Source organism: Protopterus annectens, chromosome 14.part0, assembly GCF_019279795.1.
Source record: "Protopterus annectens isolate FY-2018-M chromosome 14.part0, PAN1.0, whole genome shotgun sequence".
Lineage (NCBI taxonomy): Eukaryota > Metazoa > Chordata > Ceratodontiformes > Protopteridae > Protopterus > Protopterus annectens.
In genome coordinates this window covers 857,171,788-857,196,834 of record NC_056748.1, presented here as the reverse complement: position 1 = coordinate 857,196,834, position 25,047 = coordinate 857,171,788, and the positions used below count along the sequence as shown (strand labels likewise).

Sequence of the window (25,047 nt, the reverse complement as noted above, 5' to 3'; positions counted from 1 at the left end):
TGGGTCCACTCTTGTTCGGCATCTACTTTCTGAAGTACAAGCAAACACAGGAGGGTTATGGCTGACAAAGTTTGCAGATGACTGCAAACTGGGCCATAGTCGAAAACACATCTGACACAGATATCCTTCAGAAGGGCCTCACAGAAACGGATAACTGGTGCCAGAGCCATGGCCTAAAGTTAAATGCCAAGAAATGCATAGTCATACCCTTCGGGAAAAACAAGGTTACCCCTAGCTACCATATAGGTGGCAATCCACTGAGCACAGAAGAAGTCATCAGGGATCTGGGGACCCAGGTTGACAGTAGCCTTTCGTTTGACACTCATGTTGCTAAAGTGGTTAGGAAAACCTTCTACATTGCCCACCTGATCATGAAGGGATTCACATCTAGATCAAGGGAGGTCATCGTCCCCTGTACTCATCACTCATTAGACCTATGATTGAGTACAATGCCCCATTCGAATGTATCTGACCCGACACCTGCAGCAGCTGGAAAGGCCCCAAAAGTTCCTCACCAAAAGGATAAAGGGTCTCAAAATATGTCTTATGCTGCCCGACTGAAAGAACTCCAGCTCTATTCAGTCTCATACCGCTTGCTCAGAGGTGACCTGTGCCTGACATATAAGGCCATGTCAAACCCTGATTTGATGAATATGCTTCACCTCAAAAAATCTAGATCCCTCAGAACCACAAGGGCGGGAGACTTAAACCTTGACACGGTTATTAATAGAACGTGCTGGAGGGACAGATTCATCACCCAGAGACTCCCTATGCTGTGGAACAAAATCCCGGTATATGTGAGGCAGAGCACCTCACTGGCCTTGTTCAAGAGGAATCTTGACCAATGGATGGGGATCGCAGATATACCCCAGGGATTACTTCAGCGTCACTGCTTGACAGAGGCACAGCAAAATAATTGGCATAGTTTTATTCAAACTAAAGGGGTGGCGAAAGCCAAATAACTATGGGCTAGGCTTATAAATGCCCTTGGGCAGATAGCCTAGTATGAACCTATGAACCTATGAACCTATGAACAAAGAGGGCATGTCAATATGGAAAGGTATATAACCTGCAAGAAGGACAGGAAGTCTTTGTGCAAGGGAAGTAAACAAAGCATATGGGAAAGCTTTTCAGTGGTGGACTATAACAGACTGAAAAAGACATTGCTCGGCAAGCATGTAGGCTAAAAAGGCTGGATTCAGTAGAGAATACATGGGGGCAAATCCACTATGAGATTAAAAAGTGAATTAATCAAACTAATTGAAAAATGCCCATGCTGAAGCTCTGGGTAACATTAAGAATAAAATAATTTTATTTTCGCTGAGATGGCTCACTTCACTTCCCAGTATGGGAGACTCCCCCCCCCCCCCCCAATCACCTTACTTACAGAAAATCAACAGCTGCAAAACAACAAGGACTGAAAAAAACACACCTGAAAGGGTGAAAAGGAAAATGACTCTCACAATTGTAAATCTTGTAGTGGAGTCCAGTAATGTAAAAAAAAAAAAAAAGAGAGAGAACTTGCATACTTGGGGAGCTGGGATCAGGAAGCTAGACTTAAGAAGTTGCAGTTCATCAAAAGGGGGGAACCTTCTTTGGCAACAACTGAAAAGGAAATGGCACAGTGTATAAGAAAGGGGGAAAAAAGCTAGGAAAGGATAAAGAACTTTTACAGTTTACAAAGAAATGAAGAACAGCAGTCATACAACAGACCAGCTGCTGAGAGAAAATAAAATGAAGACAGAAGGAAAAACAGCAGTTTGGAGGAGATAAAGAGATGGCAACAGGGAAGGTGCACATAGCAATGCTGACTAAATAGTTTATTACCAGAAACAAAGAAAAGGAAAGAAAGGGTCGCTTGGGAATTTTTAGTGAAAAGATGTTTCAAGCAGATGTAGGGAGGTGTAAGCATGATGCTGCTTTGGTGTGTACATTAACATCTCTGTCTATGCTTCCTCAGTAGTCATGGTGGGGAAGGGTGGTGCTGTGGATGAAGGTTATTCTGCCTAACCTGCAAAGGAAGAGAAGACAACTGGAAAATCAGCAACACAGTGTCTTTTCAAAAGTATCCTCACAGAGAACCCGGGAACTGTCAACTCATAAACGTAGTAAATAACGTGGGAAGTCATAAATTGACTTCTTAAGGAAAAAGGTAGTTGTAGCTGAAAGGGAGAGTGGGTTTCAAACCCAAATCATCATAATACTCACAGAGATATGTTCCTATCAAGTTTTATTTTCTTCTTTTGTCAGAATTCTACTAGACACAATTAAATATCTTCAGTGATGACCCAGGATCAATGTCTGCTTAAGTGACTCACTCTCAGTCATGTAGCATATGAATGAAATTGAAGTGATCAGACCCAGGACTACAGGATGAAACTCAGTAAAAGCTCACAGTCATAACTTTTTGAGCTATACTGCCAGACACACAGACTTTATTCAGTAGTATGAGTGATACAGTATGTAATAGGACCTCAAATGCATACTGTGTGAGACTCATCTCAACATCACCAAGGCCTTGGGCCCTACATTAAATATGTGAGTGTTTGGGAAATTGAGAGGAATATGGGCTGTAGAAAACTGCTGGGCTGGGTGGAATACATGGATGTGGACATGAACAACAAGGTGACTGTAAAGGGGCTTGGCAATGACCACAAGGTCAGTAATGAATGAGTTGCCATAGGATCTGGTTCTGGGGTCAGTACTACTGTGCATCTTTGAATGCAAATGTTACTTTCCAGCTGAGTCAAGATTACACTGTTCACAGATGGTACCGATTTGGGTCTGATTGTGGATTATAAAGACCTCAGATTGGCAAAGACAGATTTGCAAAATGGTCCAAGAAATTACATCTGGGTTTAACAGCAAAAATAACAAGGTCAAACACTTTACAATGAGGAAACCCAAGACACAGTGTCATAAGAATTGCAGTTTTAAGTAAAGATAAGGATTAGGCAGATGGTAACCTAAGATGAACAGTTCTAATGGACTTCTTCACAGTTTGGAGTAAGTGTGGCCAGGAGAAAGAAAATGACATAGCATACTGCTGGTGGCATTGAACTGAGAAATGTGGGGAAGGTCCAAGGATCCTTTTCAATTTAACCCTAGCCCTAATGCATATCAAATAATTTATATTACAAGTACATATTAACTTCACAGAAACTGAACAGCTTGCAAGTTGTAGTTCGTAAGGTCATCGCAGGTAACAGGAAATGTACCATCTAAGCTGCTTAAAGATATAAAATAGACAACAACAATACCTAGATAAACAGGTATATAATAAAGGGACACTGATGTAGAAGGCTGACTTCTTAAATGGATATAAACTTGTCACAAAGACTATACATCTTCAAATGCATTTAAACCATTTCAGAATAAAGACGTGATGTAGTCAACCATTTTTGCAATTTATAATGTTGAAATAGTTATCAGGTAACCCTGTACTGAAAGCAAATTAGTTTTGTTTACTTCTAGTTAGTTGTAGAATTTGGTTCAAAATAATGCTTAGGGAAATTTCACTAAGACACCCCCCCACATACATACACGCAACTAAGCTAAAGGTTGACTTTTTTCATTGAAAGTCTACCGTCTTACGTTATAATTAGACTGTATAAAGGAGTGATTTCTAACCTATTTCCAGGAGGTTAGTCTAAGAAAGCAACTTGAAGTAAGGATGGTTAACAGCAGAGTGGCCTGTGCTATGGTGGGTAACCAGTTAACTTTTGGCAGGGAAAGGCAGTGATATTCTTGAGGTTTAGGCTGAGAAAAACCTAGAAGTTGTATACTGATGATGAGGATACAAAGGCTAGAAGGAATGGATTATGCTGGTTACAAATCTTGAATACACATCACCATGAGAAGAAGAAACAGGTTATAAACTTGTAGAATTATCTGCAGTATTTTAGAGGGGTTATGCCTCAAGATGACAGAGTAGCAAAGAAGGATGTTTAGGTCAAACTTAAAACGTCAGTAATTTATCAAGGTATGGGTACCTTATCACACCACAATGCTATGGCTTAGGGGCTTAAAGGTTTAAGAATTAAGAGGGTTCATGAAGTCTGGTCTGAGTATTTTGCATGACAGTTTACATTATTATGAACTGTAGCAAAACGGCTAACAAGGTAATAGCTCAGTATCTTGCTATGTAATCATGACATTGTTTTCTATACATAAATTCAATAAAGCATAAAAAAGTGAGGTGCTGAAGCAGATACAGGAACAGAGAAAGGAGGACAGTGTCAGGGTTATGCAGCATCATATAGCCTGAATGGACTTGCAAGCTATGACTGCTAGATACTCTCAATGCCTCACGGTCTATATGGAAGCAGGCAACCTTATGTAGTTTGTAATATATATATATATGTTTGTACATCTGATTTGCACACACGGATATAAAACTGGTGAAAGTCCACACCACCTAGTAAAACAAAAAAAGGAAAGAACTGAAAACTCCACTTTATTCACACACACAGATATACCTAAAGCCCTCCACACTACCATGTAGGCCTGTACACCTTCCCCATATCAATACATTAGTATTCTATGTCCTAATATGCTATTAAACCCTAGAAGTATTGTTATTCTAATATTCTGGCCTACATCACTATTGATATGGAAGAAAAAAGGTTGCAGGACTCAGTTTCTGAAATACACACCACAGCAAGAACCTGTCTCACTGTACATTCACAAAACTTCCATACGACATAATAGCCTGTACAACAAGCATTCACAGAGCACTGCATAAAACATGCCCACATTTGGTTATTTATTTATTTATTTAACATTTGTTGACCGGGAATGTCCGAAGGTTCCACAGAGCCTGTTTTCAGCGGAGGCCCGGGGAGAAACGCTCCAGATGCATGCCTTTGGAATGGTTATCATTTGTAGCATCCAGGCTTGCACCATTTTTCTTGCATATACTTGATTTGCACTCTTATAATTTGCTTCGGAGTAGATTCCCTGTTTATTGCTTCCAGTAAATGAGAAGATCATTTGCTGGTCATCCCTTGGATTGCAAGTTGCATTACAGGCTGTCAGTTTGTGTACAGACCACTGCTTTGAAAGGATAACTACACAAAATTGACAGAAATAGACCCACAGCACAACAGAGAAATGAGCCACATTGTGCTTAGGAACCTGAATATGCCAGACTCCAACAAGTAAACTGACGCTGGTTAACTACATAAGGGAATTCTTATGAACTACGTAAGCATATCACTTTTCCTTTTGTAGTAAATCATTCCCTTACTCCCTTCCTAAATAAAAGGAAGATTATTATGGACATTTTGCACTGATATCAACATTTTAATTAACTGTTTTTTTATGGTACATCTCTTAAATAATAAAAAACAGCAATCACATTTACAGCTCTTAAATAATAAGATTGGCATGAAATGAAATGTTCAAACATATTTTTTTAAGATTCATGTAATTGACATTCATGAATTGTCTGACTTATTAAAGGTAAGTGATAGGAAAGGAACAAACATTTACCTGACTTTAAAGAGAGTTGGAATAAAAAAAAAAAAAAAAACGGCAGACTATGTAAGACTGCAAAACATATCTTGCATTGTCTGTAAGGCTATAGCAATTTAGAAATGCTCTTTGAGCATGCTGGTATGGCAGTATGCCTTATACAAATGAGGCAAAAATACTGAAACTATGTGGCTAGAGTGATTCAGAAATAGTTATGCTGACACCTTTAAAGTGCAAAGCATTAACTGTACAGAAGCCCACCAATAATTTCCACTGTGCATCATGTTACTCAGGAGGAAAAATGTAAAAAAATTAGGGTATGAATGCAGTACAGGACTGCACTGATCTCCTGTGTGGTGATTGATGTCCACACAGAAATTTGCCCATTTTCAACCAACAATGAAGAAAGACTGTATGGGGCCACTGCTCAGAGTTCATGTGTGATACATGGATAAGGACACATGATCTGCACAGCTGGAATGCAAAATTATGCAAGCTATGCATATTTCTGAACATCCTTAAATCAGAACTGTATTCACCCCTCCACATTCAGTTATTCTGACAATGAGTGTACAGCACGGATTTAGATATGTCTCTGAATTCTAGCCAGAGTCTGTTTTGTGTATCTGTTAAAGATTGAATGCTTCTGATAAGTCATAAACAACATGCCATTAAATACCGTCTTTATCAAATTCTAGGACAGACAGAGGTGGACCCTATTCTGTTTCACAGTAGATAGAAATAAAGTAATCAACCCTGGACAGGGTGCCAGTCCATCACAACACCATGTTTTGGGTTATATGCTTGGTGATGTAACAAGTCTTAATAAGGAGAAAAAATGCATGTAGCACTCCCAATAAATCAACTAATAACGACAAAAAGGGTGCCACTGGCGAAAGAAATTGATAAAATAGAGTTTAAACACTCGTGCTTTATTATAGTAACTGCAGTTAAAATACGATAAACGCCTTAAATTAACAATTCGCATTTTCGTCCAAAATAATCAGACTTCTTCAGATGTGTGTTCTCCAACTCATTAAAAATGTTTTTATAATGTCTCTAAAAACCAAGAACCAATGAATTCAAAATTCCAATTTAAAACAAACCAATGCTCTATTTGAATATTTAAATAGACTCATGAATATTCAGACATTCTTCCACTCACATCATGTGAATTTATATTCATTTTCATTCCCATTCTATTTAACCAAAATAAAATGAGTGGTAAATTATACCACCAATACATAATATTCCAATTTACAATAAATAAAAATTTCCACTTTAAATACTATAAAAATATGTTAAAATTACATATTCCATAAATTGGTTATTTAATTCCTTTTACCTTGAAATTATAGGCAACAGTGCCACCTTCTGTCAGAGAATATATATTGCAGTCATTAAACATGAATTCAAAGTTTGGCAGCCCTTAATTTTAAAACTGGCAAAATAGAGATGTAATCATTTAGCCCTGGACTTTTTCCTGATTCCAGGGTTACTTGCCGCCATAATTCTCTATATTCTATTTTTTCCTCCCAAGGGCCACCCCTTATATCATTATTAATTTGTTCAAGTACCATAAAGGAAAATCTACACCCATCACATTCCTTGGAATGTTTGAATAAGGCATTAGTTTCTTTACCCCTGGACATATCATAGGTATGTTCATACATTCTTCTTTTTAGGGTCCTTTCCATTTTCCCCACATAAAAGGAATTGCATTTATGGCAGACAGCTCAATATACTAACCCCTTTGATTCACAATTATAATACCCATTGCTCTTAATCCACCTTTTTCTACTCTTAAGGTAGATCTCATCAGTGTTCATAATATATTCACACTGATTACAATGTCCACACATGTATGTGCCTAATCTTGATTTACCCCCTTTATAAATTTTCTTTTTGTCCTTATTCTCTAAAATATTCTTTATATTACATGAATTTTTTTACACTACCTTAGATGGTAGCCTAGAAATACTTTCCAAATCAGTAAGGGAAACAAACCTATCCCATTCTTTCTGAAATACTCTTCTTATATTATTATTTATTACATTATATTCTAAGACTAGTGCCTGTTGGTAATTATTGGTAGCATTCAATTCTTCCTTTTCTATTACAACATTACCATTATCACTAGTATTTCTATCCCCTTTAATGGGCGTGAATTTATTTTTTCTACCTCTTTCGATCTCTACCCCAATATTTTCAACAAATTCCTTAGGGTAACCCCTTTCGATAAACATTTTTTCCAAAAAGTTACATTCTACTATAAAATCACTGTCAGAACTAGTCATACGACACCCCTTACAAATTGCCCCTTCACTATATTTCTCTTGCAATGTGAAGGATGTGCACTTTTAAAGTGAAGAAAGGAATTGCAAAAAGTAGGTTTTCTGTAAATCCTAGATTCTAACTTACTATCCACTTTATATATTTCTAAAGCAAGATATTGTAGGGTGTCGTATGATGTTTTATAGGTAAATTTAAGAAAATCTGTTGTTTGACTAATGTATCCCATAAATTCTTCAAATGTCTCACTACTGGCTACCCAAAAAATAACTATGTCATCTAAAAACCTTCGATATAGTGTCCAGCATGAGTTAAATTTTGAATTCAAGATTAAAGTTTCCTCCCATCTTGCCAAAGCCAAATTTGCAAAGGTGGGTGCACAGGCTACCCTTTGTGTTTGTTGAAAAAATTCACCATTAAATACCATGAAGTTATTTTTAGCACCATGTCCATCAAGCCCACACTTGCTATTTTCTCTTTATGGGTTAATTGTTTATCTTCAAAAACAATTTCTTCAAACATATTCATTCCTGTTAAATAAGGTATAGAAGAAAACAAATCAACTATATCTATAGTAATAAATAATACATTTTCAGAATATAAATCTGGGGTTATCGCCCTTAACAAGTCCCAGGAGTCCTTTAGTATAACATTTCTATTAGTCCAAACATGCTTCACCCTTGTATCTACATATTTTGCTAAAGGTAACGTTTTAGACCAGTCAGCAGATACAATAGGTCTGAATGGTGGATCTTCGGAATTTTTATGAATTTTGGGAATTCCGAGGATCATAGGAACTTTTGTTTTTTCTACGTTCAGATAATCAGATATTTTTTTATCAGTAATACCTTCATGAAACATGTCTTCAAGGTCTATATTTATCTTATTATAGGCTAGATTAACTTCATTTCTGGAGACACAGGAACACCTAGATTCATCCCTAAGAATTTGGTTCATTTTCCCTTCATATTGTATATTGTCCATTATTACAATCCCCCCGCACTTATCTGGTTTCATTATTCTAACATTAGAATCAAATTTCAGTTCTTGTAAGATTTCCTTTTCTCTCTTACTTAGATTTGTCTCATATCTAATTTTACTATGTACATTTCTAATTTCTTTCTCCATGATTCTTTCCAGATTCCTTAATTGCACATGCATGGGGGGATTGTACATGGTTTTCCGTTTCAGTCCTTGATTTGTATTTTTATTTGTAGTATTTTTGAATATAATTTCTAAGTTCACTTTCCTTAAAAATAACTTAATGTCAAGACATGTTTCATGAAGTTATTATTGATAAAAAAAAATACTTGATTATCTGAAGGTAGAAAAATCAAAAGTTCCTATGATCTAGTTAGCTAAAGCTAAAAACTACTGTTCAAAATGCCCTGACAGCCTTCAGGACTTACTTCATCCTGGACAACTACTGATCTAGATGGACAACACCATGGTCATGTAGTATATAAACAAGCAGGGGGGCACACACTCTTACCCCCTTAGCAGATTAGCCATGGCACTGTAAGACACAGCTTTGCCTTACCAATTACATCTTCAAGCTCAATTCCTGCCAGGAAATCAATACTCTGGCAGACAATTTAAGCAGAAACCTTATGGATCCTCATGAGTGGAAACTAGATCCACAAGTCTTCAGCATGATAACAAAGAAATGGGGGAGCCCAGACATAGATCTATTTGCCTCTCCTCAAAATTATCAATTGAAAAGATTCTGCACAAGGACTTATCACAGACAAGCATGGAAAGTGGACACCCTATCCTTCAGTTGGAAAAACCTATCAGTTTACGCCTTTCCTCCTCTGCCTCTTTTTCCCAAGGTCCTCCAAAAAGTCAGACAAGAGAAACCAAAGATGATACTAATTGCCCCGGACTGGCCCTGCCAATACTGGTACCCAATCCTAAGGAACTTGTCTCAATACCCAGCTTGGATCTTACCTCAAAGACCTCAACTACTGTCCCAGCAAAACAATCAGATCCTGTACAATCAACTCCAGACACTGAACCTGGCAGCATGGCTGATCATGTAGTTATACAAACAACACCTCTCAGTAAAGCTGTGATGGATGCCATTTTGGAAGCCAGAAGGCCTAGTACTAGAATATCTTATGCTGATAAATGGAAGAGATTCTGTGCTTGGAATCAAGCACGAGGAACTGATACAGCAGACCCAAATATTCCTCAGATATTACAATACTTGACTGAGATGCTTGACAAAGGCCTATCTTCCTCATCAATTAAAATCCATGCCTCTGCCATTTCGGCTCATTACAATATGGAGCCACCAATCTTTTCTCATCCTTTACTAAAGCAGTATCTTAGAGGAGTCAAAAATTTAAGGCCTCCTAGAAGATCACCAATACCTGCATTGGACCTCAATTATGTGTTGGAAAATCTCACCCTGCCTCCAGTTGAACCAGCTGCTACTGCTGATATAAAGTTCTTATCATGGAAAACAGCTCTGCTAAGAGCAATTACTTCAGCAAGAAGAGTCTCAGAGCTACAGGCCCTCATGGCTGTGGAACCTTTTATCATATTTTACCCAGACAGGGTGTCTCTGAGGACAAATCCAACATTTATGCCTAAGGTGGTTTCCAGTGTGGATCTTAACCAAACTATTCATCTGCCAACCTTTTATCCAAATCCGCAGAACAAAGGGGAGAGAATTCTGCATTCCTTGGACTTACACAGACAGCTTAGATTCTACTTCAGCAGGACTAAAGCTCTAAGAAAAACTGAGCAATTAGTAGTGACATATGCTGCAGGATCAGAAGGAAAGGCTATTTCAAAGCAGACTATTTCAAAGTGGATAAGCCACTGCATTAATTTCTGCCACTTACAGCATGGTAAACCTGTGCCCAAGGGCATTAGGTCTCATTCCACCAGAGCTGCAGCTACTTCAGCAGCCTTTCTCAGAGGAGTACCAACCAAAGACATTCTAGAGGCTGCTACTTGGAGTTCTGTTCACACCTTTACAGGGCATTATCATTTGCCTCTCTACTCTAAGTACAGGGCAGGCTTTGCCACTGCTGTTCTGCAGGGCCTTATAGCCGCACCTAATGCTGTTTAGCTCCAGCCTCCCAACCATAGCTTTGGGATTCTACCCAAATGTAATGACTGCAACAGTGAAACACGAAGAACATAGTACAGTTGAGTACACTTACCGTAAATGTAGATGTTCTAGTGTATTCACTGTTGCAGTTCAGGTTACCCTCCCGGCATCCCCCTTTCATTCTGGAGTTTATATTTCCTTCTCTATCTTCTACAACCTATGTGGTGTTTTTGCTTGTAGATGAAGGTAAAGTTTATATTGATGCATGTATATATAGTTTTTATACATATATATACATTTGGTACCTTTTTGGGGGCACCTGACATCTGGGGTAAGAAAAACTAAAGAAAATGGCATTGGCTGCTTGTTTTATACCCCTAACAACCTGATGTCATGGAAGAGAAGACAGCAACTGACACAGGACCCAAGACTTTGGAATTCAGGCCGACTGAGGGCAACCTGTCAGCAGATTACCCAAATGTAATGACTGCAACAGTGAATATACTCGAACATCTACATTTATGGTAAGTGTACACAACTGTACTTTTAAGAAGATATGAAAATGAGTTAGAATTAAAAATGCTATCAGAGTTCTAGATCGAAAGTTATTCTCAAACCTTCTATATCCAAACACATCTCAAGGGATATGATTCTTTGAAAATGGTGTTGGACAAAAAAACAGCAGTAACAGCAAATAACCAGAAACATGCCTTGTAATACAGAAATGCTATTTAAAAACTAGATCTTAATCTCGTGGTTCATGTGTTAATTACTATTTATTTATTTTACATTTGTTGACCGGGCTAGTCCAACTGGATAAATTTCCATTTTCAGTAGAGGCCCGGGGAGAAAAGCTCCAGCATAGCACAATATGAAATATCAAATTATAAGAACACATAAAAATAATAAAACACATAAAATAGTAAGTATTTAAAATAAAGAAGAAAGGTTATTAAAAAGTACAATATTAAAAAGGTGAGTATAAAGTCATGTCAGTCATATAATCATATGATATGATAGGATACACTACAGTTCATTGTAGTTAACTTAAATGCTTGTGGTTATATAAGTTTTACAATGTCAGTACATACGAAGATGATTTTTATTCCATGGCGAAAAAAAGAGTAGGTGGGCAAAGCAGTACATGGGACGGGCCTTCACTCTACCCTCTGCCAGCCAAACCTTAGCAACAGACGCATCAGATTGTTCCTGGGGGGGCCCACATGGAGGCAAGATGCATTAAGGGCATATGGACCCCAAAACAAATGCATCTACATATCAACCAGAAAGAGATACTAGCTGTTCAAAATGCCCTGACAGCCTTCAGGACTTACTTCATCCTGGACAACTACTGATATAGACGGACAACACCATGGTCATGTAGTATATAAACAAGCAGGGGGGCACACACTCTTACCCCCTTAGCAGATTAGCCATGGCACTGTGAGACACAGCTTTGCCTTACCAATTACATCTTCAAGCTCAATTCCTGCCAGGAAATCAATACTCTGGCAGACAATTTAAGCAGAAACCTTATGGATCCTCATGAGTGGAAACTAGATCCACAAGTCTTCAGCATGATAACAAAGAAATGGGGGAGCCCAGACATAGATCTATTTGCCTCTCGTCAAAATTATCAATTGAAAAGATTCTGCACAAGGACTTATCACAGACAAGCATGGAAAGTGGACACCCTATCCTTCAGTTGGAAAAACCTATCAGTTTACGCCTTTCCTCCTCTGCCTCTTTTACCCAAGGTTCTCCAAAAAGTCAGACAAGAGAAACCAAAGATGATACTAATTGCCCCGGACTGGCCCTGCCAATACTGGTACCCAATCCTAAGGAACTTGTCTCAATACCCAGCTTGGATCTTACCTCAAAGACCTCAACTACTGTCCCAGCAAAACAATCAGATCCTGTACAATCAACTCCAGACACTGAACCTGGCAGCATGGCTGATCATGTAGTTATACAAACAACACCTCTCAGTACAGCTGTGATGGATGTCATTTTGGAAGCCAGAAGGCCTAGTACTAGAATATCTTATGCTGATAAATGGAAGAGATTCTGTGCTTGGAATCAAGCATGAGGAACTGATACAACAGACCCAAATATTCCTCAGATATTACAATACTTGACTGAGATGCTTGACAAAGGCCTATCTTCCTCATCAATTAAAATCCATGCCTCTGCCATTTCGTCTCATTACAATATGGAGCCACCAATCTTTTCTCATCCTTTACTAAAGCAGTATCTTAGAGGAGTCAAAAATTTAAGGCCTCCTAGAAGATCACCAATACCCGCATTGGACCTCAATTATGTGTTGGAAAAGCTCACCCTGCCTCCAGTTGAACCAGCTGCTACTGCTGATATAAAGTTCTTATCATGGAAAACAGCTCTGCTACTAGCAATTACTTCAGCAAGAAGAGTCTCAGAGCTACAGGCCCTCATGGCTGTGGAGCCTTTTATCATATTTTACCCAGACAGGGTGTCTCTGAGGACAAATCCAACATTTATGCCTAAGGTGGTTTCCAGTGTGGATCTTAACCAAACTATTCATCTGCCAACCTTTTATCCAAATCCGCAGAACATGGGGGAGAGAATTCTGCATTCCTTGGACATACACAGACAGCTTAGATTCTACTTCAGCAGGACTAAAGCTCTAAGAAAAACTGAGCAATTAGTAGTGACATATGCTGCAGGATCAGAAGGAAAGGCTATTTCAAAGCAGACTATTTCAAAGTGGATAAGCCACTGCATTAATTTCTGCCACTTACAGCATGGTAAACCTGTGCCCAAGGGCATTAGGTCTCATTCCACCAGAGCTGCAGCTACTTCAGCAGCCTTTCTCAGAGGAGTACCAACCAAAGACATTCTAGAGGCTGCTACTTGGAGTTCTGTTCACACCTTTACAGGGCATTATCATTTGCCTCTCTACTCTAAGTCCAGGGCAGGCTTTGCCACTGCTGTTCTGCAGGGCCTTATAGCCACACCTAATGCTGTTTAGCTCCAGCCTCCCAACCATAGCTTTGGGATTCTACCCAAATGTAATGACTGCAACAGTGAAACACAAAGAACATAGTACAGTTGAGTACACTTACCGTAAATGTAGATGTTCTAGTGTATTCACTGTTGCAGTTCAGGTTACCCTCCCGGCATCCCCCTTTCATTCTGGAGTTTATATTTCCTTCTCTATCTTCTACAACCTATGTGGTGTATTTGCTTGTAGATGAAGGTAAAGTTTATATTGATGCATGTATATATAGTTTTTATACATATATATATATTTGGTACCTTTTTGGGGGCACCTGACATCTGGGGCAAGAAAAACTAAAGAAAATGGCATTGGCTGCTTGTTTTATACCCTAACAACCTGATGTCATGGAAGAGAAGACAGCAACTGACACAGGACCCAAGACTTTGGAATTCAGGCCGACTGAGGGCAACCTGTCAGCAGATTACCCAAATGTAATGACTGCAACAGTGAATATACTCGAACATCTACATTTATGGTAAGTGTACACAACTGTACTTTTAAGAAGATATGAAAATGAGTTAGAATTAAAAATGCTATCAGAGTTCTAGATCGAAAGTTATTCTCAAACCTTCTATATCCAAACACATCTCAAGGGATATGATTCTTTGAAAATGGTGTTGGACAAAAAAACAGCAGTAACAGCAAATAACCAGAAACATGCCTTGTAATACAGAAATGCTATTTAAAAACTAGATCTTAATCTCGTGGTTCATGTGTTAATTACTATTTATTTATTTATTTATTTTACATTTGTTGACCGGGCTAGTCCAACTGGATAAATTTCCATTTTCAGTAGAGGCCCGGGGAGAAAAGCTCCAGCATAGCACAATATGAAATATCAAATTATAAAAACACATAAAAATAACAAAACACATAAAATTGTAAGTATTTAAAATAAATAAGAAAGGTTATTAAAAAGTACAATATTAAAAAGGTGAGTATAAAGTCATGTCAGTCATATAATCATATGATATGATAGGATACACTACAGTTCATTGTAGTTAACTTAAATGCTTGTGGTTATATAAGTTTTACAATGTCCAGATTTAGCATACAGAGAGGTATATAGAGTATGATTATATATCCATAGGCAGAAGAAGATAAAAATAGGATAGGTAGTAGATTAATCAGGGTTAGTGCAGGGGCACTAGCCCTACTAGCCAATCAGTCTGCATGCCATTACAAGCCTAGCTAGTAATCCATATCCAAAAGCTCCCTCCAGCCTTAGGAGGGTCAACACAGTACAGAACAGGAGATAATTTGAGGCTGCCCATCCAATAATCTAGGTTTACCTTGAAGGTGGCAAGGGTGTTACTCTGCTCCACATTGTGGAAGTTTGTTCCAGAGGATGAGGAATATACTGGGATATGAATCTGTCATGCCAATGTGTCCTGTTTATGTTATAGTTCCTTTAGCTAGATATTTTTGAAGGTACAGGAGGTCAAAAAGGTTTGGATCTTTCACAGCTTGAAAAGCTAGACAAAGATTCCCATAAAGGATGCTATAAGAAAAAGAATGCAGAAAAGTCTGCCAGTCTGTCTTGATAACTATGATATTTCAGGCCACTGATCTTTTTAGTTAGGAATCTCTGAGTGATATATTTAGACAAATGAACGCCAAAATGGGCATTATTTTCAATAATGTGTTTGAGATTGGAATTTACATTTTTTGGCTCTAGGAGAGATTCCTTAGGAAACTGGATGAGCCAGGTAGAAAGCTTTCCTAACTACTGCAAATATACGATGGTCAAAAGATAAGGAGAGGCCATGGCAGAGAAAATAACAACACCCAGTTAAATCTTCTGCAAATATGGATAACAATTGGCTAGGAGAGGTGGCCTAAAGGTCTGAAAAATTTATAGCAAATAGGAGGGGGTCCAAAGCTGATCATTGTTATATATCACTGGTAGCTATTTTGTTGTATGATGGATCTCTAAATTTAAATGCATTGATATAAAAAATGTCAGATTAGGGTTGTAAGGTGGGGGTATATTTTACTATGAAAATTTGGAATCTGGAATAAGATAGTGATTTTTGCTTACTTAAATAGTCAACAGTGTATTTTCTGTTTCTTACTATTTATTTACAGTACCCTTGGTACTGCATATAATTTTGATTATTTTCCCTTGAATATAACTTGCATACTATTCACTAGCATCCCACCAATAGACTACATCCCACAAAACACAATATAACACTGGCTTGTTTCACTTGCTCAATAGCACCTTGATTGTTTTTCTGCTACACAAGCTTTATTGCTCAATACATTGTTTGGATTAATTGTATGCACTCTGTGATAGCAGATTGTAGGAGAAAGAGCAGTCTTTTTTGTTAAAGATCACTCTTTCTTTGAGTTCTGGTGACAGCAGAGTGAGAATATTGAAATAAATGGCATAGATGGGATGGGAGAAAAGCCACTCCCCGGCACACACATGTAGGGCGTTTTTGCTCAGGAAAGAAGGTTTAAGTTGACTTTTACTGGATGCAGTTGGCCTGAAATCAGATCATTTATGAGCTAAGGTGCTTTATACCACTGAGTTTGTAGATCTGTTTGCTCAAATGCAAACTACCAATTTTTAGACAAGTATCATTTTGATGAGCTATAGTAGACCCATGTGTTACTCTAGGTATCCACCTACCTGAATGAATAGTGTTCAGAGACAATGGCAAACAGCTAAAGGTACTGTGCTAGTCTGTGTGGATAGCATAGAGACAGTAACACAGATGTACAAGTCTCCCACCAGTGTGTGTGTATGATTTGTGGACACTGTTAAACATCTGTAGACATCTCAATGCTCTACATCCATGGTATCAGAACACTGCAGACGTGCAGGCTCCCTATCAGTTTTGGACCTTGAAAGATATTTACAGATACCACTCTCCACTACATTATGGGTGTGATATGTTGACATGAGCAGAGGTATATAGGTACCACACACACTGTGTGACAGTGAGGGGGCAATGGCAGACGTATACATACCTTTGTTGCCGCATCAGGTACTCATTGTACCGAAATAAAATGTACATGATATAAATGTACATGATATAAAACACTAGAATAAGTAACACTACAATGGAAATGCATAGGCAATTCACTAATACAGTATGCATGATACAGACACATTGACTAGCATGCATATAGAGCCCACCATTTTGTGTGCTTGGTGCAGGGACATTGACAGACGTGTACACACCTCAGTAATTTGGGTGTCTGATATAGAGACAGAGTTGGACTTACACATGCAGCTTACCACTCTGTATGTGATACAGACACACTGACAAGCAGATTTAAAGAGCCCAACATTTGGTACATGGTGAAGAGACTCTGCTAGTGCTTTTATATTGTCTTTACATTAATAATATTTATGTTACTCTATAGGTTTGTAACCTTGGGCTCAACCTCTAAATGGTCCACTTGGATCAGTGTTCTATCCAGTGTATGAAAAAAAAAAACGAAAAAGTAAATAAATGATGTATTTGTGTGGGGTTTGGGTGAGGGCATTTATAAACTTGGTAGTATGTACCGAGCAGCTTGAGGATCTTCTCAAAATGGTGATGTATGAGTGGAATTCCAAGACCTGTATGCACCTGTATGTCAGTTTTAATAATATATGTGCCCTGAATATATGATGTACAGGTTTAATACACAGTTACATGTGCAGTTACTATTTATATTTGTGATATACAAGTGCCATGCACAGGGGCAATGTACAGGTGTAACACATGCAGATATAATGCACAGATCCCATACATGTTTCCCATTACAAATGGATTAGTAAGCTAGATTTTTTTTTACCAAGTATGCAAGACTGTGTTAAAATAGAAGTCACTGTTTGCTTTCAACTTCAGGTTGAGACTTACCCTTGGTCCTGGGGGTCCTTCAGGTCCTGGAGGCCCAGGCTCACCCTGAAACAAACAAGTTGCAAGGAGTCAGTAGTTTATCATTCCCCAAATGTCAGCTGCATATCATAAAAAAAAAAAATTTACCTGTTGAAATCTAGACTCTGAAATAAAATAATTAATTTATGTGAGAAGGAAGCTGTGTGAGCAGGGAGTCAGTCATCATATGTGCCTTTATGTAAGCTGTTCCTTCACTTTATATACGTATATGTGAAGTTTTTTCAGTATTTAGCAGTAAGGTGAAGTTTATAACTTCAATCTACAAAAACAGAAAACTGTTCAGTCTGAGATTGTGGAGACTTTTCCACAATTTGTTCGTTATTTCCAATCCTCCTTAAATTAAGGTTGGGTTGGCAAGGTACAAAGCCACTCATGGGTACTGCGTTTGGGCCATTATTTTAGTATTAACTGTGTGTGTATGAGTGTATGTATATATAGGTTTACTATGATAAGGTTGAACCCACTTCAGTCAAAGTCTGGAGGCCGAACGACGAAAATGTCGTTTTCGCAGACGTAGGTCAATGCTCCCATCATTTGATGGGGTCCGGTTCGAGCTAAACCTATATATATATATATATATATATATATATATATATATATATATATATATATATATATATATATATATGGGTCCAGGATAATTGAACGAAAGTTCAATCGTTCGAAACCAAATCACCAAAGCCACTTTAGCAAAAGTGCTTTTTGCTGAAAAAGCACTTTCGCTAAAGTCCCTAGCAAATCATATAAAAACCCCACACCAAACACAAATAAACAAACAACTCATGTTTACGCAGGGTGGTAAGCCCCCCTGCACCCCAGATGTGGGGGGCTGTGCCCCCACCCCCTACTTTTATATTCTCACTCCGAGATCGCACTACAGTGGGGAAAAGGGAATATTCCCTTATCCCCACTGTACTACAATCTCAGCAACAGCCATTACCCTAATGATTCCTTTTACCTTTCAGCATACTTCCATGAAAGTGCTTTTTCGGCAAAAAGCACTTTCGCGCAAGTATGCCCGGCTGTTTCACTTTTGGAGAAACGGCCATTTGCCAAACTGTCCGAGACCCATAGATAGACAGATATAGATATAGATACACACACACACACACACACACACACACACACACACACACACACACACACACACACACACACACACACACACACACACACACACACACTTGCACCTCTGTGTCTGTATACACATGTACAAGAAAACTTTCCAGGCAAGTAATACTCTAGCCTGGTATGTGGCGTTGACATTGTTTCAGATTATATTTGCTAGAATGGGATATTTTTGGGTTACTAAAAAAATAAATTCTTAAAACACATAGTTTTCATCTGTACATATTCTTTATATATATATATATATATATATATATATATATATATATATATATATATATATATATATATATATTAATGTTTTGTTAGTGCTGTGTTTTTACTACACTGCAGCTTACTTATGAGAGATGCTCATTGTCTGGACATCAGAATGCATTTGTATTCTGTAGGAGCAAAGGTTAGACATGCACAGCAAGTAGATATCTGAACATTATCTGTTTGTTCCCAACCCCGCTGAGAAAAGATTTGGTGACAGACAGCCTGGATCTTTCATTTTTTTTATATAGCAGGGGTGTGTAGCACATAGTTGATTCTGATAGAAAATGACTACCAAGTGGAATAGTGCCTTTTTATAGCTATTTCCATAACTTCTGAAGAATCTGGTTGATAACCTTAAATGCAGTTGAAGGCCCAGTATGGCAATGAATCAGTCAGCAGTATTCTGACAGCAGTGGTGCTACACTGGGGTACACTCTTGCTTATGTCCTGCCTGTGGAATTGTGCACTTTGGTAAAAACACAGCATTTTATTTTTTTGCACTTGTACATATGTGCTGTCAACAGTAGCAGTCACAACAATCTGTGGCAGCCACATTTGGACCCTCTTTCCTACCAGCTCAGCTGTCTGATGGAATGTCAGTTTTGAGACACACAAGTTGCCATGGTAATACTGTAGGCTCACGATTCATTAGAGTATTCCCTGAGGTGTTCTTTTAATTCCTACATGTGGAGACGGAGCATGCTATTTTTCTGCATGGCTGTTGGATAGCAGACTGAAAGGTATGCAAGTAGACGTAGTGACAAGTGACCTTTTAATTATCTGACTGTATCTGGCAGGCATGTGATGGACGAAGAGAAAATAGAACTGTATGTTGTTTCACAGTCTGCTACTTGCAAAGGTCCAATCTTACCACTGGAAAGGTCGACACATATGGCTTGGCATTTATATGTTTTGTATAGCAGCTTGTTATATCCATGATAACTACATTGTGTCGCAGTTTGACTGCCATTGAGAATCAGATGAATTCCATATCTGTGACTGTCCCTTGGTGTGCACCCCTATACTTGGTAGCTCATAGTTTGCCATTTTAATGTTCTCCTAACTAAATTCATTTTCATGCAAAAGTAATAGAAACCACTGAAGTTTTGCTAGGGTGCTGTCAGTCTTGTCAGCCAGTAAAGCAGATTTTCTAGTTTCTGTATCTATTTATGGTACACAGATGAACCTCAACCCCAAAACACGGACACTGTCCCTTCTTTAATTCCCTCTCTCCATATTTCACTAAAATGATGATTCGCCTGTGTGTTTCTGGTTTTAAATGGCTGCATAAGGATACCCGCACTACAGGCACCCACCTTCTCCCCTGAAATTCATAAATTACCACACCCAAGTACAAAGAAATAGTAGTGCAATATAATTTTTCTGTGAAGTACCGGTATCTAGTGAAGTTGTGATTGCTAACCTAAAATATTATTGCCGGTGGGACATTGTGTCACAATTTAAGAATGAAATACTGAAGTCTATTACATATTCCTGTAGAGGAAGCAAAGTTGCAGAATTACATAGCTCAATCAGCATTTATTTTGTTTAGTGCACAGTATTTAAACTTGTGATATTTAAATATGAATCTAGTGATTGTCTTGACAAAGTTGATAGCCTAAAACCTGGGTTCTGCCAAATCTTACATTTTTTTTTTTTTTTTTGGAAAGAAGGGTTGTTTGTAGTAGTTACACTGAAATGTATACCGGTAAAGGGCATCCTGTCTGTTTTCTGGTCGAGCTAATACAACTATTTGCCTACAGCTTTCCATAGTTCTCAGGGTATTCTCTCAAAAATCAGGGGCACAATTTGAAATACTCGAGAAAAAGCCTGTGATTAATAACACATTGACACATTGTAAATTCCACTGTTAGTTTTATTCTACCAAATTTCTAAATAAATAATTGCATAAGCATGCCTTTTTCTGAAGAATAAAAAGGTCTGTAATAGTAATTTGTGACATTACTAAAAAGTCCAGTCAACTGTGTTTGCTAAATAACTACATTCTTTCTGTTGTACAAATTGAAATGCCTTGAGAAAAAATTGATGATGTTTGAGAGCTATGGTGCTGTTCAAGGGATAAACATGAGTTATGGACAACTGTTGGAAATATAAACTTCTTGCAGTTAACTAATAACTATCTATGTGCCCCTTGGTATAAACAAGTGAATGCAGCAGATGACAGCAAATGTTGTGAACTCCTAGACAGGAATTCACATACTATGATACTAGCATCTGTAAGAGTTCAGATCTGTTTCTCACCCCCCACCACATCATAATAATCCCTTCATCAGAATAAATTGTCTTAGGACCCAAAAGGAACTGCACAGTACCTGCATGGCAAAACAACCTATTCTGTTTCTTTAACAACTGAAGATGCAATCCCCCCAAGACACACACACACAGAAGACATCAGTTTTCTGGACTACTCTGCTCTTTACATCCCTCAACAGTACTAGATGCATTATTAGGACAGGTCCATTCTTAATTAAAATATTGCTGCTTTGTTGTGTTGTTTGCAGGAGCACTGTTTTGTGATGAGATGCATTCTACCTGCAGTACCCTGTGACACTAGTCATTGTTTTGTGAGGTAGGCTGCAGCTGGGTTTTGTATTCAGAAATAACAACTGCAAAATATTATCAGTGATCCATAAGGACTTCTGATTTCTGGTGTTCACATCATGATCATAACTCTGGCTTGGCAATGCATCAAAACAGAAAAGAAACTGCATAGCAAAGCAGGTTTTGGCAAATTCTTTATTCATATGTATGACTCTTTACCAACAACTAATTCAATGAAGACAGACCTGAAAAATAATCACTGGTATGCATTTTTTCATTGTTATACCAGATTTAAGATGCAGTTTTATAATTTTAATAGAGTCTGTATGTGATTTTCATGTACATGTATAAAACTTAACAATGTATGACCGGAACATTAGGGTTTATTGCACACTAATTCCCATGAGGTTTCCTGTCTTTTGCTGGTAGATAACTTGTATTTCAGATCCTTCTATTTGTGGCTAAATACTGTTATTTGCACTTACAAGCCAACAAGCTAGACCTAATTGCTTGATGGAAACAAACAACCTTTCATGGTAAGAAAGGCTGTCCCCCCATTTTTTGTCTGTGGGTTGCAGTATGGTTGTGTGAATATGAACTCCGTCTGCTATTAGATTGTGGCAAATGTACAAATGCTTTCATAAGCACTGTTTGCCATGGCATACATGCCGTGTGACCTCAGCTATGTGTATGTTTCAGAAATGGCACAATTCAGAAGTGTCTTGTGCCATTGTTCAGTTATGCACACTACTTTCCAACTGATAATGCACACGATATAGTGTTGTACTACAGACCAAGTGTATTTTGTAGAACAGTTCACTACAGATGTATGAACACCTTGCCTGCTACAGAACCACACTGAACACACAGCTTACATTGTGGACAGTAAAGTCATATAATTACAACCATCAATTTACAGATGTAAATGATGCTATGTTTCAGAAAGACACAACATTGCAGAATATATTGGGGGGCACAACACAAGTGTAGAGAGAGTGATGTAGCAGGTGATATACAGGCAATTACTACATAATGGACATAAAAATCTCTATGCTGCTTTCCAACATAACTGCTACTGAGGGAATCATGAAAGAATAAAATGTATGAGAAGGATCATGGGTAGAAGAATAAAGATGGAGGAGAAGGCCACATAGAAAGGAAAAAAGGATAGAATGAAACAGTGACAAACTGTTAGGCAAAGCAGGAGATTGATGTATACATGCTGAGGATGGGGTCATATCTCTTGTTAGGGAGCTAACCAGAGCAGCAGAGAGAATAGGAACAGTTTGGCGAATTCTGGACACTGTCAGTGAAACACCTCTCACATGCATCTGCTGCAAAGATGTCCCTGTCTAGCGGTCTCTGCACTTGTTTTCCACTAAACGTGCTTTATTACAAGTATACGTTTGCTGGTGTCTCTCGTTAGCATAGTGCTGTGTTGTAGGATAGAGCTCTGACAACTGGAGCCAAGTAGTATATGGTAGTCAAAGGTTGTTACTATAGCGATATATTCCGTGATCATTGCCAGGTGTAATTCAAAACCACTTTTTTGTCAAAATGTGTTTACATCAGGTGATCTAGTACTCCAGCTACTCCCATTGTTGACAGAGCAGCATTGTCACTGGTTTGAAAGGGGGTAGTAAGTGTGGCTATTTGCAGGGTTTGTGAGCATTTATTTCCTTAATATGCTGCACAACACTAAACTGCATGACTGGCTGATGTTTTACAGCAACAGTCAGCTAGGCACAGCATCCCTTTCCAGGCTACTGTAGTGAAATTGTTCTTTTACTGTATTCTGCGGTGGAAGTCTGAAATTGAACTCCTATAATTTTTTGCCTTCACCCACCAATGATTTTACTCTGCAATTTTGTTGGCCACATTATTTGCATACCTGTTACTATCTAAACACCTCTAGGTACACAGTTGTGAATGTCCTTACTCAGTGACATTTAAGCAGGTTTATGAATTACATAGCGCTCTTGCATGTTTTTTTTTTACGTTGTACCTGTCTGTGCAATTACATACAATGTTTGTGAATATTACAAAACTTTTTTACAGACACAAGGTAACATTATGGTATCTGCCTTATTTAGAATTTTAGAATCCTATACTAAAACAAACCTGACTCTACCCTTCCAAGTCCATTTGTCTTAGATGTAATGTGCTCACTATGTATGTAGCAGAGGTTAACGTCTATGTCTGACTGAAAACCAAATCAGAGGGCCTTGTACTTCACACTAATCATACCCAATAGATAATTTGGGGTACCCAGTGGCTGTAACTGAGACTTATGCAGTTTTGTTGTTGTTGTTGTTGTGTCTTTCGGCTTTTCCCGGTAAGGGGTCGCCACAGCGGCAGGAGATTTTTACATGCTGAGTTGCCAGCTCTGACGCACAACCTTCAACAAAGGTACGCCCATTCATGCATGTCTCCACACAGAAGACGCTCTAGCTGAGAATCGAACAGGACAACGTCTTACTGTGAGGTGACAACGCTACCGCAGCACCACCACCGCAGTTTTGTATGCATACATATTAATTTTTAATCATGTCTCTATGTTCTGTTAGTACTAATGTCTCTGCATCACACTTAATGGTTGTTGTTTTTTTTAATATGTTGTACATCAAAATGACCCAGTGGAAGCAGCAGACATTCTGAAGCAATACTTTTCAGCCAAGGCCACACTTTCTTACGATGGACTCTGTGTTCTAGTACTGTGACACTCTATTGTATTTTTTTCTGTCACTATTCTTTCCTACAATTTTCAGTGACAGTATCCTGAATTAATGCTTCCTTTATTTTTCTCTCAAAACCGTGTCAAGACATTTTCAGTGATGCTGTCTGATATTATTGTTAACTGTGAACTCCTAAACGTGTTTAAGTGACTCCCCACTCTTTTATGAGTTTGTTCTAGAAAAAATTAAAGTTATTTGCACTAATACATTTTCCAGATATTTAAGTTGCAGGTAACTGAAATCATTTATTCAGCTGTAGTTGTCAGGTTTGAAATCACTCAAGCTTGTGATTTATACTTGTCTGTGAAAAATAGCTCACGGTGACAAAACTTGTTGCCGTGTAACGTGCCACCTATTGTAACAAATTCCAAAAGAAAATAACAGAAGATTTTATGGAACATTAAAATGTTATCCAGAGAGAATACAGAATCGGATGAAGACTAGAAACAGAGGGAAATGTTCCTAAATCACGTCCTTGTTGCATGTAACATTCTAGTGGTAAGCGTAAAGGAAAACAAAGCACTGTGTGATAAGAAAAACTTAACATATACATGCAATTGGTCTGTAAACTATAAAACATCATCGTTATTTGGTTTT

At 38.1% G+C, this 25,047-nt stretch overlaps 1 protein-coding gene across 1 annotated transcript in view; it reads right to left on the bottom strand.

Moving 5' to 3' along the window:
• The window catches only part of LOC122788738 (collagen alpha-1(XIII) chain-like), a 239,364-nt gene that overhangs the window by 177,694 nt on the left and 36,623 nt on the right, over nucleotides 1-25,047 (bottom strand). Inside the window, exon 6 of the mRNA XM_044055631.1 lies at nucleotides 17,729-17,773. Coding sequence (XP_043911566.1) covers nucleotides 17,729-17,773 — 45 coding nt within the window. The remainder of the gene's footprint in view (nucleotides 1-17,728; nucleotides 17,774-25,047) is intronic.